This window comes from Poecilia mexicana, unplaced genomic scaffold (assembly GCF_051168715.1).
Source record: "Poecilia mexicana isolate PSO_F unplaced genomic scaffold, ASM5116871v1 scaffold_23, whole genome shotgun sequence".
NCBI classification, from domain to species: domain Eukaryota; kingdom Metazoa; phylum Chordata; class Actinopteri; order Cyprinodontiformes; family Poeciliidae; genus Poecilia; species Poecilia mexicana.
In genome coordinates, this window is record NW_028263392.1 from 10251767 (window position 1) to 10267685 (window position 15919).

Consider the following 15919-nt stretch of genomic DNA (forward strand, 5'->3'; position numbering starts at 1 on the left):
TATGCAACAGAAAAATGTGGATGTTTTTGTTCAGCAGCGTCTACATGTGAGGTTATAGTTCTCAGTTGGGGAAAAAATGCAAACTTCCTTCCATGTCAGAAATTCAAATTTAAGACTCGAAAGTGATGAAAATACACACAGATTAAATTTAAAATAAGCTAAATAGGTTTTTATTTTATTTTATTTATTTTTTTTTTTTGATGCTACAAAGCTCCACAACAACAGATCAATCTTCTGGCATTCAGTGACAGGATATATACTGTTAAAGAGTGTTCAATGTAAAAATGGGGCGTCTGATTTGGAAAACGATGTCAAATGTTGGATGATTTGTGAGTTATTTGTCGGTTACGGTCCTTCAAGTGTGCTTAAGGCACTTTTTTACCCTGTATTTTTCATCTCTTTCATCTTTGCGTCATCTTTCATACTATAGTTTAAGGCAGATTGAAACACTGCAACGTATTCCCTAAATGGACTCTTTATTATCAAGGTTATGTGAATCCTTTCTGGGTTCACAGTGGTGGACTGAGTTTCCCACTGAATGCAAGAGCAGATTCTCTGGCAGTCCTAGCTGCAGGCTAAAACCCAAAATTTCAAATAGCATTTTACTAGCCTGAGACTTTTTTTTATAGTTTTTTTTTTTTTTTTTTTTTTTTTTTTAGACTCGCCATTGGAGAGCTGATGTCAAGTAGGGTTTTCTCAACCTCCATGCTTCTCTTTTCACAAACTCGACCACCTTGTATCTCACAGAACTCCATTCACAGCTCTTTTTATGAGTGCATTTGTGAAAATGGTTCAGCCACAGTTGAGGCTTGAACAAGTGACCATTTTTGAAAGGTTAAGCTATAACATGTAGATGAAGTGCAGTACATGTGGAAGTATTTACACTTTTATCCAAGTCACGTTTTTCATGTTATAGCACGAGATTTAGTTATTTATTTATTTTTAATAATACAATTGAAAGCAGCCTCTTGGAGCACACCGCACAGGTCAAGGATAAAGCAGGGTTGGGATCTAATACAAGTTTTCACACAGAGCACAGTTCAGTCCATCATTCAAAAAAATGGAAACGGCATAGCACATCTGCAAATCGACCAAAATATGACTGTCCACATAAAGTGATGACTGGCCGGCAAATAGAGCCTCTCTAAGGGAAACAGTGTAGCTGCCTTTAGTGGCTTTAAAGAGGTTTCACAGATCCACTACTCAGGTGGCAGAACTATTAGTCTTGCTGTCCACTAATCTTTCCTTTATGAAAGAGGTTTCAACATGAAAATCTGTTTTGAAAGAACGTGCCAAGAAGTTGAGTTTGCAGTTTGCAGCAGGACATATAGAGGACGTGGCTAGATCGGATCAAACTTTTTTTTTGCCTTACAGTCAAAATTCTTTTGAAAAAGAAATGTGCAAGAATGACTAGTTATAAAAAGTTGGTGGAAGCATTTTCAAATAGACTTATAGCCATAATTGTTGCAACAAAACTGTCAATACAGATTTATACATACATATATATATATATATATATATATATATATATATATATATATATATATATATATATATATATGTTTTTTTTTCTTTAAGAGAAAGGTTAACAAGTACGCATATTTGCGCAATTAGAATACTTTTGCATCTGCTACGTGTCTGTAGATGTAGGACGTATTTGTGAAATTGAAATGAAAATGTCACATTTAAACTTTTTCTGCAGCCAACATTTTTATATTTTATTGAGACACATCTTCACCTCAGCCTCTGCCGTTTACTTTACATATTTTTTTGTAGACACCAACTCAAAATAAGACGGATTAGCAAGCTGCCACTTCCATCATCTTATGTTACAGCCCAACACTCGTGCTTATTAAATTAAACATGGACAGGGCATTTCTGCAGATTTAACTCCAGCCTGCATTTCACCCCTTTTACTGTTTGATTGTATAATTATCGGGTCCTTTAACGGATTGTATTAAATAATTTACATCATTTATAGTTAATTATCTTGCTAATTCATTTAAAACCCAATGGTCTGCTTTGAAATGTACCCAGCGGGGACTCTTCCTGTCCACTCTCCTCGTTCCCCTTGCCGTCATCTTCCTCTCCCGTTCTCCTCAGTGCCCTTTGGTAATCTTGATACTTGAAATATTTCATAGACAGGCTCTCTGTTTACCCATATGGCCAAGTGCATAAAAGCTCGCCACTCACACACGTTGCCCCCCCCACACCTGTCACTTTCTTAAAGTGAAACACTCAAAGTTAAAGGTCAGTGCTAGCTCAAGGTTGCCTCTCTCTGTCTCTCTCTCTCTCTCTCTCTCTCTCTCTCTCTCTCTCTCTCCCTTTCCCCCTAGAGAGCCCTCTCTGGTGGACACCGGCTCACACTCAGACGAAGACATGGCATTACAAAAAGCCGGCCTCGGAGAGGCTATGAAGGGATCAATGAATAATTTAACCCCTAACATCATCTTTCCCCCCTTGCCAGTAATGTATCCACAAACATCGTTGGGTGTGTGGGGAAGTATTGCCACTTTCATTCAGCTGACGCCCCCTGCTTGTCGAGGGGCGGCTGTTTCGGCGGCGTAATGTGATGTGTGGGTGCGTTATCGGAGCTGTAGGTATGACAGACACACAGGCCTGGAGCTGACTTCCTGGAATTGCATTTTGTTGGCCGTCTCCAATATGAGACCTGTCACCTCGTTCCCTCCAGGCCATGCAAACCGTGATTGAGGCATTTCTGTGAGGTGTCACTATCAAGGGTACACACTTGTGAGGTTTTTTTTCTGTGTGTTTGTCTCTGCTTGTGTGCAATGGGTAATAGGCTGCAGAAGAGTTTTATACGTTTTCAATTATATGTCCTCTCCTTTTCAGTTTTTCTCTCTCTCCATTGTTTATTTTCTTGCCGTCTCTCCCTTCTACCCTGGATTTTCCCTTACTTCTTCCTTTACTTTCTTCTTCACCTCCTGCGCCCTCTCCTCCTCTAGTCCTCTGTCAACACTGTCATAGTTTGGGAAGCCCTTCAGTGTATTACAGACCTCTCACCAGCGGTTCTCTTTATGGCACTTTCTCTTTTTAAATTCAATCAGGCTTCAATGGAGCGCCCAGAACCATTTCAATTTACTACCTGGATGCCACAGGATGGAAAGTCCTACACCAACAGAAGGGCCTAAATGGAACTGAGGGCTGAGAGAGAAGAGACGAGAGGTGGAGGAAAGGTCTGGAAAGGAGGGAGGGAGTTGTACTGAAGTGGTGCCACATAGAGATAACACAGAAGGAGAAGTAAAAATAGAAGGAGGAATGGGAATTAGAGGGGAGCAGGGTAAGGGAGAAAGATGAGGTTAGAGGGGACAGGCTGAAATGTTACAGAGAATAAGAGGCTATGGAGAGTGGAGAGACGGACAACAGCTGAGGCAGATATATCCGTCTGTCCATCCATCCATCCATCCATCCATACACCCATACACCCATACATCCATCCATGCATGCATACATACATACATACATACATAGACTGAGCTGATTCAACTCTAGAAATGTATAGAATTACGTCATTAAAATTGTTCAGGAAACTTAAAAAAAAAAGTAAAAAACTGCCCTCTACTCTGCTGCACTCTTCAGGGCAACTTTCCATTCACTTGCCCCCCTTTGGGCCAAAATAGACTCATGTCAATCATGGCTTGCAACCTTTTGTGTGTTGGTTTGCAGGTTAAGTGTTTTTCTCAGTACTTTTCAGGCGAATTGAAAAGTGCCTTAACACTTGGCTCTCTCAGGAATAGTTGCCATTTCAGGCTTGCTGAGTCATTCACTGAACCATGAGTGTCCTTCCCCGGCCCAGTAGTTTATACCATCTCCCATCAACTCTGCCTAGAATAGATTGCGATGCGTATTAGTGTACGCATATATTGCTAGCGTCTACAACTGTAGCAGCTCATGCGCTCGTTTTCTTGCCTTTGCTTCATCTGTGTCTATGTATCTGTAAGACTTATATGGCTTATTTTTATAAAAGAAAATCCATCTCTATTTTCAGTTGTTTGGCAGTGGCACAGATTATTTTCCTCTCTGCCTTCTCGCTGCCTCTGTGGCATTTTAGTTTGAGTAGTACATTTAATTAGGCCAGAAGACAGGGCTATTCATTTACGCTTTGATTTCTACTGTTATAACTTTTTCTTTCTGAGAAGCAACTCTCCAAATACTTGAGGGAAAGCTGCAGTCTCTCAGCAGGGGTCACCTTGAAGTAGTTCTTGATTAATTCCTGACATTTTCCCTTGGTTTTGCAGCGAGGTTAGTTTTTTTTTTGTGTGTTTGTTTTTTGTTTTTCCCATGGATTCTGTTTTGTAACAGGACAGATTGATTTGTCTAATGTCAGCATTTTCACTGGGAATAATTGATATTCCGCTTTTTATTTCCTGGTTTACTTTATTAAAGGAGTCCCGTCCCTCTGTGGGAGGCCACTTAGAGTGATGCTTGTTAATCAGGCTTGTTTTGTAAGCAGGAGATGAACACTTAAAATATTGAAGTCATGAGGAGAATACAATAAGACCTGAAGCAGTTTTTGTTTGCACCTGGTCCTCTGGCGATAGAATTGTGTCTTAGCGAAGAAATTGGTGGCTGTTATCTAGAAAATAAGCAATTAAAGGGGCCTTTCACCCACATACCCCTGTCACAAACAGGGCCATCACCTGCCGCTCTGCCTGTATTGACTTATATTGTACAGTGAGCACAAAAGCAGTAATTTAGTCCCAGCAAACTCCCATTGTGACACCCAGGCATCTTTGCCTCTCTGTGGTCTTAATGGCCACAATGTTGCTTGTGAGAAAGCTGATTCTCTCCTCTTGTCCCACAGCCATCCTCTGTTCACAAGGCGGTAAATGAGGAAAGCAGCAAAAATACATCTGTTAACTGCCATTAAAATAAATGGGAGAGGGTCTCTATTTTTCTCTGTGGGTTGGGGGAGGAGGGGTTGCATTTCTTGCATAGGTTTCAGGGCATTGGTACATTTTTCAAATGCACAGCAACACAGTATAAAGATTGTTCACACTGGCTCAAGTGTATACAAACAGGCACACTTTATCAACAAAGCCAAGAATTACTCATACCCCTCATATGTTGTAGGTTTTACGTCATAATTATTTAGTGGCATGTTTCTTCATGTTAAGCATATTCAGACATCTGATTGGGAGCTGATAGAGAATCAGTGGTTGATGGCAAGAAGACATTCCAACCCCATTACTTAAGACAAAAATATCAGAGGAAATACAAGAAGTTGATCAGCAAGTATAAAAAGGTTTTGATTTCTGGAAAGTCAATAAATTATTTTCCAGCTGTTATTGATGATTGCATATATTTAAATTGATGGCAGCATTTCTTTTCCCGTGTTGTATTGCATTTTGCGAGATGCCCAGCTCATTACCTACTAGAAGCAAACGTCTTCAACTTTAAATCTATATCAGCCAGGAGTATAAATGGTGTACATTAGTTATACAGTATACTTTTTGCATCCTTTATATCTCATTTTAAAACTGTGTCAACCAAAGAAAATCTACACTAACGTAAAACTGTAAAGTTGCATAATTATTTCAATAACAGTATGTTACCCTCAACTACTCAAATATGTCTTCAAAAGCAAAAAATGACTACGATATTCATGCCCACGATTACCATTTGTACAATTTCCCCAGACACTGAGGGACACCTGAGCTCCTAAAGGAACTTTTTAACCTTCTAAGCAGTTCAGTCTTGAGGAAATTTGCTGGAAGTTGCAGATAAAAAACGATGAACTGGTTAAATGACATGTTGTTGCATTCAGACCAGCTGAGCATGCAGTTTCAAGTTATTTCTCCTGTCTTCTGTGTGCAATTGTGAGAGACTTTTATCATCTTCTGACAATAAAGAGCAAAAAGCATCAAACCTTTCTTTTATCCCTGAGCAGACATGCAGTTCAGGGTGGCTTTAGTTGGCATTTAGGAATCAAAGGATAGAAGTACTGAGCTAGCATCACCGTGTACACCTGAGAGCACCTTGACCACATTACCGCTCTGCAGAAAAGACTAACGAGAGACGCACTCTTTGATACAATTAGAGGGAGATAAAGAGATGGAGGGTGGGGAGCATGCTGTAGCAAGATGGAGGACTAGGCCAATAGCGGCTGTAAGGTGGTGATTTGTCTTTGAGGCTCTGTGGTGTTGGTGTTGGCAGCGTCAGCTAAACAAGGCCATCTCATTTCCTGTTGTCTGCAGGAAGCGGCTGTCTGCTTCTGCTGCTGCTGCTTCTCAGAGCCCCCGGTCATCAATCTCCTCTTTTTAATTGGTCTGCACCACACTGCGACATGCCAGCACACACACACACACACCGAGACTCACGCAAACATTCACACACGAGCATGCACATGTATTGACAGAAATATGTGCAGAGATATAAATGCCAAAGTGGGCGATTACACGTGAGGGCACAGTCCCCATGCGGTTTGCAGACTTGAAGTTGTCAGACCTTTTCAAGTTTACCTCATTTTGTTTTCATTCTCACGTTAATGTGGAATTAATTTAGTCTGTTCCTCATTACATTCCACACAACAATGCCTTTAATGACACAGCAAAAAAAAAGAAAGGTGTTGAAACATTTCTGCCTCTTCTTCTGACAAGCACTGTTGAATAATTAGTCATTTGGTCCCCAAGATTAAGCTTAAAACGATGGTGTTCACATAGTGCTTATGTAGAGAACTCTTAGTACTCAAACCGTGTTTTCTTAGTTCAGCTGAAGGAGAATGTAGTTCAGGGATTTGACTTTAGAAGTCAGACATGCAAGGAATCTTTTTGCTAGGGATTCAGTCACCCTAAGCTCCAGTTCCTCAGCTTTTAATGCTGGAACTTCACCTATAAGGACCAGAAAAGTGATGATGCTCTGCTACAAATTATTTTTTTCTTTCCATTTTTGCATTTTTGGAAAGAAGTTCAGTCACAGTCATATCAATAAGACTCATTAGCTTGATTATTACCAAGATAACTACACAGGTTAACAAACTAGGAAAAAAAAAAACCTTGTTATATCTGGCACTGACATCTAGAAAAGGCCACCAAGAACGTATTCATTTAATATCCAATGATACAATATGGTATCCAATTTATAGAAAGATTTTCAACTTTAGTTGTTTTAATTTTGTTAAATTCAGCTTAAACTGAACACCATTACCACTCTCAAGGGTTTACTGTACTTTTTCCGCAAACACACATATCATATCTGTCTACTAAAGATGAGGGAATGAATGATGACCTCAAAGATCCTCCTTTCAAGAAATATATTTTAAGTAAATATACATATTTTAAGTATATTTTAAAATAATTTACTACTTAAGACTTGAAAACACCAAAATCTATTTGATAATCCTCCCAAAAAGTTTTTTTTTATTTTTTTATTTAAGAGGTACACAACAGAAATACAGAAAATGGACTCCCACCCACAAGCTAAGTTATAAAGCTTAAGGCGATAGAGGGAAAACAAATAGTGTGTTTCTGCAAGATCATAGAGCAGGAATAGATAGAATGCTGCCCTTTATCTGTTGTCTCTCTTTTTACAGATTATCAACACAATCAATTTATATAGGTACATTGCCAAAAAAAAGTAAAGAAAAAAGTGTCCTTTATGGAAGATGTAAATTTTATAATACATTATTCAAAAGCGTGTCTGCACTGATGAAGACCCACCTCAGCATTCCTAATGCTTGAAGAACTCAGTGGGGCAGCCTGACCTGTTTTCTGATTATTTCAACTATAAATAGAAAATCATGTGGTAATTAACTGAAAGGAAGCTGTAGTTTGACAGCAAAAATAACTTGTATTGGGTTTCTTGGTGATATTGGGATACATTTTTACACACATTTGTAAGTATAATTTCATAAGTTGATATTTAAATACACACTTTTCTTTTATTCAAAAGTTATTTTTGTAACTCGGATAAATTATTTAAAGCCTAACAGTCACAAAGTCTTAAATAGTTTACTTCAGTAACAAAGGCTACATGTGATTTTTAGAACGTTTGGAACCATTCTCTGCGAAATATATTTTCAAAATGTGGTAAGGTCAAGCACAAAACTACGAGAAACAAACAACACTAATAGACTATCATAATGACAGCTATTTTTCTCTGGCAGGCATTATAGTCCATATGGAGGCTGTATGCAGTAAGGTCACCTGAGCATAGACTCCACTATTAAACTGTTGTAATCTCACAGTTTAAAGTAAAGGTTCTGATTATGAAGCCCATTTATACCTTCAGCTGCGAGCATATAGACACTCTCACTCACCTAATTTCCATACAGATTTGCATATTGCTGTCTTCCTCTTTGTTTTTTTTTCCTTCTCTTTTTTTCTTCTTCTCTCACAAAGACACATGCCGATGGCACCACACACGTACTGACTGTAAGCACATACACCTTAAGCGCACGAAAAGCCTTCGGTGTGTGTGAGATGCAGCATCAGGGGCCAAGAGCAGAGCATGAAACAGTGGGAAGTCTGGCGGAGGCGTGGGCGGTGTGTGGGAAGACCATATGCATTTCATCAGGGAATGATGAAAACACATGAACACACTCTTAATCGCAGGCAATACTGTCAAGTATTATAACAAAAAAAATCAGACTTTTTTTTTTTTTTGTTTTAACCACATACACACCCTTTGAGCAAATTCAGTACAGGCTGCAGTTGATAAACACCAACTGGGATCTTAATTCTTTCTTGAAACCTGTTTGTGATAAAGGAAAACGGATTCTCTGTCAACTGGTCATGCAGTGGAAGCTGACTGAAGAAGCTGACACACTGCCATCTTGTGGTGGTTGTGGTAATTGCTTGAGTGACCAAAAAGCATAGGAAGGACCCAAAGCAAGGATGTGGCAGCACTTATGAATGAATTATTTTATCATTACAAGAATAAAAATAATGATTTAGTGATACGATGCAAGAAAACTGCTTTTTGTACTTGAGAGGTCGTATACTCAGGTGTTACCTCGTCAATGTAGTATCCCTGTAGAAATAATTAGGTTTTGTTGACTGAAGTGTGTAAAAATTACCACTGAATCATTACTGAATGCGCAATCCAATAACACTGAAAGCTGCATTTCTAGCACTTATTGACTAATCATCAGGCAGGAAAGCTAATGTTTATCGTACCATAAAACCCATAAAATGTCCCCAGCTATTAAAATCCATTTATGAGTTTTGAATACCGGAGTGATTGCGCTCTGCACCATGAAAGAATAATAGAGATAAGTGCTCCTGGCTGTTTTTGAATGTGCTGCTTTGATGTGTTGGTAAAACCAGGTAGATTTGACATCCGTCACAGACGCAGGTATGCGGCAGCACACTCCTGCACTCTCTCCACCCTTCCGTCCCTCTCTCTGTTGGCAGAGCCGCAGTTTGCACTGTCCTTGGTGTGTGACAGAACAAGCCTTCCTCTCTGAGCGGCAAAATCAGAATTCACCATAGCTGATAGGTCCGTGCCTGAGGGGAATTCTGGGAGATTTAAAGACGCTGAGTCCCTAATCGATCTCAGCACACTCTTATTCTGCTGTCTTTCTCGAACCTTTGTCTTTATCCCATTTCTCTTTCAACGAGTAATATGCGGCGGTAGCAGATAGAGATAGATGATGGGATCCCAACCCTTTCAATTTAAAGAAGCATTTGTTACCTTGGGTTTAGTTTCTGCTGGGAAATGAATCCAAAAGTGTTGTTGGATACATTCTTCTCTGTCTGTTCTCATCTGTCTGAAAAGGTAATCAAACAGAGGGTTTGCTGTTATTTTTAAAAAGGCCATTTCTTTTGTTCTTTTTCTTCTTATTAGCCTTGTCCTTGTTAATATGGATGTTTTATGCTGTTAGAAATTGTTCCTTTTTTTTAAATGTACATACACATAGGGCATGGCATCTACAATTATCTTGCTCTAGACCAAGGCGCTGACATCTGTTTCCTAATGACTGATAATTGCACGCTGTCAAGGACAATCATCAGGAGTGCTGCTAAGAAACTGACTTTGCAGTGCAACTGGTTCAGCAGTGGGGGGTTTAGAGGAAACCATGACTCCTTTCCTACGCCAGTGGTGTATTGCGAACACTTTCTTGAATAATTATTGATTTTATAGCACAATTAATAATATTAAACACACATGTATTGCTATTTTTCAATCTTATGTGTAAAGGTGAAAGGTATAGCAAAGTTTCCAGCTCAAAATTGAAGGTGATTTTTCCAGTGAGGAGGAGAAAGTTGCGAGTACTAGCTTGGAGACCAAACAAACCAGCACCCAACAGTGCCTATTATTTACCACACTGGCAAATGACTGAACTGTAATAATAATAATTTAAAAAATCAGCTTTCCCATTGAAATTGGAGTTTTTCTTCCAATTCTGACCTAATTTTTTAGTTTTTAGGGTTTTTTTTTTACACTTATGTGCACAGGCAGGCGTCAGCACATTCCTCTCAGCAAAACATCTTCGCAAGGGTCATTGTGCTTGTCTGACTTTTCTCCACATGCTATAATCAATTTGTGTTCAACTCATCAGGATTTAACTGTAACACAAAAAAACTGAGGCCCAGCATTAAACTAATTGGCAGAAGAAAGAAGATTTTTTTTGGAAGGATCAGATATTGGTTTATTGCCTTACAATGTAAAAAAAAAAAATCTCCACATAAAGTGTTTTCTCATAAATCTTATGCCTATAAGCAGTAGCAGCCCTGTTGGGGCCTTTGTTTACTCCGCGTGCGTCCGTCTTCACACATCACAACTTGCACTGTTTCCTTGTCGCTTAGCTTTTCTTTCCCTAAAATCACCTCAAATAGTTTCGTAACCCTGAGGCAAAACTGTCTTGAAGAGAAAAACAACTGAACAGAAAGACAAACGAAATGAAGAAAAGAGCAGTTAAACTTGATCTGCTTCGAAAAACAAGGCACAGCGAAACTGTGGCTTATTTATGTCTTTTATCTTTAATATTCATAGGTTTTGTCTCTAAACTGTGTGGGCTTTGAAGTCAGAGTGATGGATTTGCCATTGATGTCATTTAATTTATTGAAAACTGCTAAATGATTATCAGAGTTAATACCCTCTTCTTTCATTGTTTTTAAATAATAAAAAAGTAAAGCATGTTATTTCGAAAGTATTGCATTTCATGATACACCCACTGTTCAGTCTGTCGCGGCAGCGCGATGCCATGTTGCTTTGACAGATTTTGTCCGTTTGCTGCAGGGTCTAGACTGCAGCGCCATGTTGTCGAGCATCTGTTCTCTTTTATTTTAATTGGACGATTTGAGTTTTTGAACGTTACGAACACAGTGCTTTTTCTGTCGCCGTTGATCAGCAGCAATGTTTATCATTATCAGTAAATCACTTTGGCAACGCCGAAACTTCACGATTTTGCCGCGTCTGATCTTCTTCTACCGCTGGTGGTGTCAAAGCACTCTGTTTGGGCCTTGTGTCTAATACATGCCACGCATGTTAGTGGGATGCATGGATCCATGTGAGGGAAGATGAGCTGTTTACTTAAATTTATTAAGATTTCACACACAGGGACAAGTTCACACTGTGCTGGTGCTGCTGTGTCTCTACGCTGCTGCCTCCACGGCTTCTCCTTAGCAACTTAGCCAACACCTCTGCTGCACACAGCTGCCTTGTGGATGACTGTTTGGATGTGTGTTTTGTTGTCACTTCACAATGAAGCTGACATGGCAAACATCACACTTCAGTTCTAATTAAAAGAGGATCATAAGCAGTTCTTGAATATATGGGAAGTGAGCAAAAATGATCACAGGTTTCAGTTAAAGGTCGATGTTGTTTATAGTTTAGTGCCAGAAAACATAAAATTCTGAAAGTATGAGCATACAGACCCAATACAGATATATGGTTAATATATAAGCACACATAAAAAGAGCGCAATATGCATGTTCTAGATTAAACATGCACATACACTGGTGTTAAAACGTGTTTGCCCCTTCCTGCTTTCCTTTTTTTTTTTTTTTTTTTTTTTTTGGTGCATGTTTGGCACACTTAAACCACTTCAAATATTCGTCAAACACACACAAGTAAACAACAACAAAAAATGCAGGTTTTAAATTAAGGTGTTTATTGTGAAGGGAGACACAAAATCTAAGCCTAAATGACCCTGTGTGGAAAATTTTTTACTTATCCAAACTGTATCTAATTTGGTCTGCTTTTAATGGTGCTGCTGAACTTCAGTCCAAGGCGACACCAGGAGGTCAAAACTGTTTCAAATCCACCAGCGCTAATGCTACTCTAGAGGATTTGTTCTTGCAAAAATCACTTACTTGCATTTGTTTTCGCTTTGATCATCTCATTTCTTCCAGTGTCTTTCTGTTAAATTTGCTCTGTTAAGACCTTTTTTTTTTCTACTTTGACACCTAATTTTTTTTCCCTTCAAAAATTCTGAAAATTCTCTTTTTTTCATAGACATTTCACAACAAAGAAGCGACGCCACTTTAATAAGAACCGTCCTTTTTTCTTTCTTTTTTTTTTTTCCCCACACAAAAAAGTTGTTGGAAGACTGACTGAAAACTGAGACGCTCAACGCATTGCGGCGACGCAGTTGGGATCGCTGTGGCACCCCAGCATGCATCAGAGTAAATCCTTGTCAGATGTGCAGCAGAAAAAAAAGTCCATTATGCAGACTGGCTTAATTTTATACTTATTCAGTGACAATTTTTGTCATAAATGTATGAATGTATGAACTCATGATGAAGCTGGGCAATTTGCTGCTGTTACTTTCTTCTTGGGTGACCATTGTTTTCTGCACTGATGCCAAACTTTGTTGCTGCATCTCTTAGCGTTTTACTGCATGATCGGCTGCCTTGTAATCGTGGAAAGTTTAGTAAGTAACATTAACCAACCCTGCAGGTTCCCATCTAAAAAAACGTGCTTCTTAGAGTAAGCTTTACTCACTGTTAATTTAAAGGAGAGTCAGAAAACAGAAGTCAACTGAACTTAGATGAAGTTTGTCAGTAACGGATGTAAATTTGAGCTCAGTCACACGCTGGCAGCCGTCATTTGCGTGTCTTTCTGTAGGAGGTTTGACTCAGCCTTTGACTCGCTAAATGACTCCCTGTAATGAGTTCAGACGCTTCTGCTTTGAGTTTTGAAACTGTTTGATGGTTTTTAAATGAGTGTTTGTGCACGCTAAGTTGTTTTGTGTCATTTGATATCATCATCCAGCGTGTGTGTACTCTGTAACATACAATGCCATCAGCAAGGCGTCTTCAGGACGTGCAACAATAATGAGTTTGGACATTTTATTTTTTTTTCTGGATCATTTGTAAAGCATGTTCATACCAAACTTTTTTATTTTTTTCCCCCCCTCCAGTTTTTGCTTGCTCTGTTGAGATGCTGTCTGTGTTTTTCAGGTCACTTACCGTGGCTAAGCTTCCTTGCGTCACCCGTTGCTTCAGCATACAGTAGACCGGGGGCTTGTGGCCGTTTTCCCTGCCCAGTCCCTGTTGCTCATTACTCAAATATTATCACCTCTCCCGAAATCCATCATCTTGACACCAGTATTGAAACAATGACAATAATGACAGCGCGCGATGGATTGTAGAACAACACGCATTTAAACTGGCAACTTTTTTTTTTCCTCCTAAGATCAATTTCTGAGAATGAAGCTGTCAGCATCCCCCCCCCCCGCCCCCGTGCCCCTAAGGAGAAAAGCTTTTGAATTGTGTTCTCTACATATTTATACTGTTAAGCTCTATAGCTGGCTTCCTATTGTTTTGGAAGTTTGACGGTTTTAATGAGGCCACAGAAGAGTTTCTCATACTTAACTTTCTGTTGTGGTCGAGTTTCAATGGGAATCAATGAAGGATTTAGAATGGACTTAGATTCCTTGCTCGCTCTCTGACACACAAGGGTACAATCCCCCAACCACACACACTCAAACATTCTTCCCCTGCCCTTGCTGACTAATTGGGTGGAAATCCTGAGTAGTAGTTTAGTTTTTTTTTTTTGTTTTTTTTTTTTGTTTTTTCGTTCTAATGCATTCACATTTTAATTTATGTGCATCTATGGTTCAGTTTATATAGTCAGTAATTCACCTGCTCTCATCTATACTTATGTGTAGATTGTGCAAGTGTCTTTGTCTGCAGTGCAGCATCCACTGCACTTCACTAAAGTCCTGAAACGGAGGTTCTCTTGGCTTTTAAAAATGGCTGTATCCTCCATCATTCCTGTCCTAAGTTCATCTTCTGCTAGTTTTTTTTTTCCTGTTTCTTTTTCTTTTTTTTCTAGACTTTGTCACCCACAACATTTTTCTTGTCTTTGTTTAGGTCATACATTAAATGTCTCCCCGGTCAAAGAATTTATTTGTGTGGAGTTTGATTTATTTGCGCATTTATATGGACTGAGCGCTTGAGAAAGCACTTACTCTTGCATGGTTTGCCCTGTGGTGTGTGTGAGACAAGGCCAGTGACCAGTGATTCACTGATAAATGATGTTCGTATGCGCCTCTACAAACCCATACATTACTGTCTGACCCCCATCTGATACGACCGGACTTCAGCTGCGCCGAAAAAGTCCAGAGAGCAGCTTCTTTCTTGCTCAGATTGCTTTATATTATTAGCACTGTTCATCCCTTTGGTTGTTATAGTTTCATGCTATAATGAGCCTTAGCAGCTCCACTAGAGAACTTAAGCTGACCTACCTTCAGCAAAGACACATCTAGAGGCATTTATATCTTACCGACATTAGCTCCTTTTCAGGATTTTAACCCACTAAATGATGCTGGATTCACTGTGCTTGTTCTGTGTTGCCTGCCTCCAGCCCATTTGCTTTTGCTACCATTAGTTCAAACATTTTCAGGTGTAAACTGGCCTCTTTATTTCAGTTTTTTTTTTGTTTTTGTTTTAATGTTTGCTTGTGTTAACTTCTCTTCCCAGATTCATCCAGGAGATAGAGATGAACATGGGACCCAGCCAAGCCAAGCAGTGCCAGCTCCGAACTTTCCTCACCTACTACATTAACGACCTTTTCCTTAACCAGGTTAGTGAACATTACGAGGGTCTGCTTTTAAGGCCTTCTGACTCATATCAGCTCCCACAACAATGGCTTATTGAATTATCGTAGTTTTCTGGGATAATGGGACTGTTTACAGAAGAAAACCTAAGTATGAGTCATTGTTGCTCTAAATAACATGCTGACTCACTGCAATCAAAGCACATTAAGAGTCTGTTCTTGAAAGTTTGTTCTTGTAACTTGACAACCTGAACCATGAGTAGTAGGGTTACATTCATACACTGAATTGAGGAACTTTAAAATTCTCAAAAAACTGATTAGAAAATGAAATTGAATGGTGCTGAGGAGCAATTTGCTGCTTTAAATAAGTAGTTGGGTTCGTTTTAATTTTGTTGACTTATTTATGGATAATTTTTACAATTGAATTTAAAGAAGTTCTAACACAGAAGTCATTCTGTCATTCTTTAGACAGAATCATTTAACAAATTTTGCATCGTATCCAGCCAAGATATAATCTTTTTGAGCGTCAACCAAATTTTAAAATGGTCAGAATGCTTGTCAGTCAACATAGACAAGCATTCTGAGTCTCTGTGCTGCAACTTCTGATCTTTGAACAGGAATTAGGCTTTGATCGTTATTCCGTTCACATTATGATCTAACAGCAGATAAAGTCTTAAAACCAGATCTTTTGTCTAAATATACTTTTATTTTTTGCTTACCAACTCAATCTGATTATGAAGTGCTCCTTCAGAAATCTTCCCTCAGCTGAGAAAGTTAACTCTCTCCAGGCTACGTCAATGCACAGCTGAAACTCGACCTGAATGAGTTTTAGAAATAACCAGTAACATTCCTCACATATACAAATCTATGATCACTTATTATGCTGATGAAACTTTGACATCATGTTGTTGTTTTTTTATTTTTTCATTTTTTATTTTTTGGTTGATCCTGC

General features: G+C 39.0%; 1 protein-coding gene across 2 annotated transcripts in view; it reads left to right on the top strand.

Moving 5' to 3' along the window:
- The window catches only part of exoc4 (exocyst complex component 4), a 113710-nt gene that overhangs the window by 55883 nt on the left and 41908 nt on the right, over positions 1 to 15919 (top strand). For both annotated transcript variants that reach the window (XM_088003353.1, XM_014984960.2), the window contains exon 12: positions 14892 to 14994. In XM_088003353.1, the coding sequence (XP_087859479.1) occupies positions 14892 to 14994 (103 nt within the window). The remainder of the gene's footprint in view (positions 1 to 14891; positions 14995 to 15919) is intronic.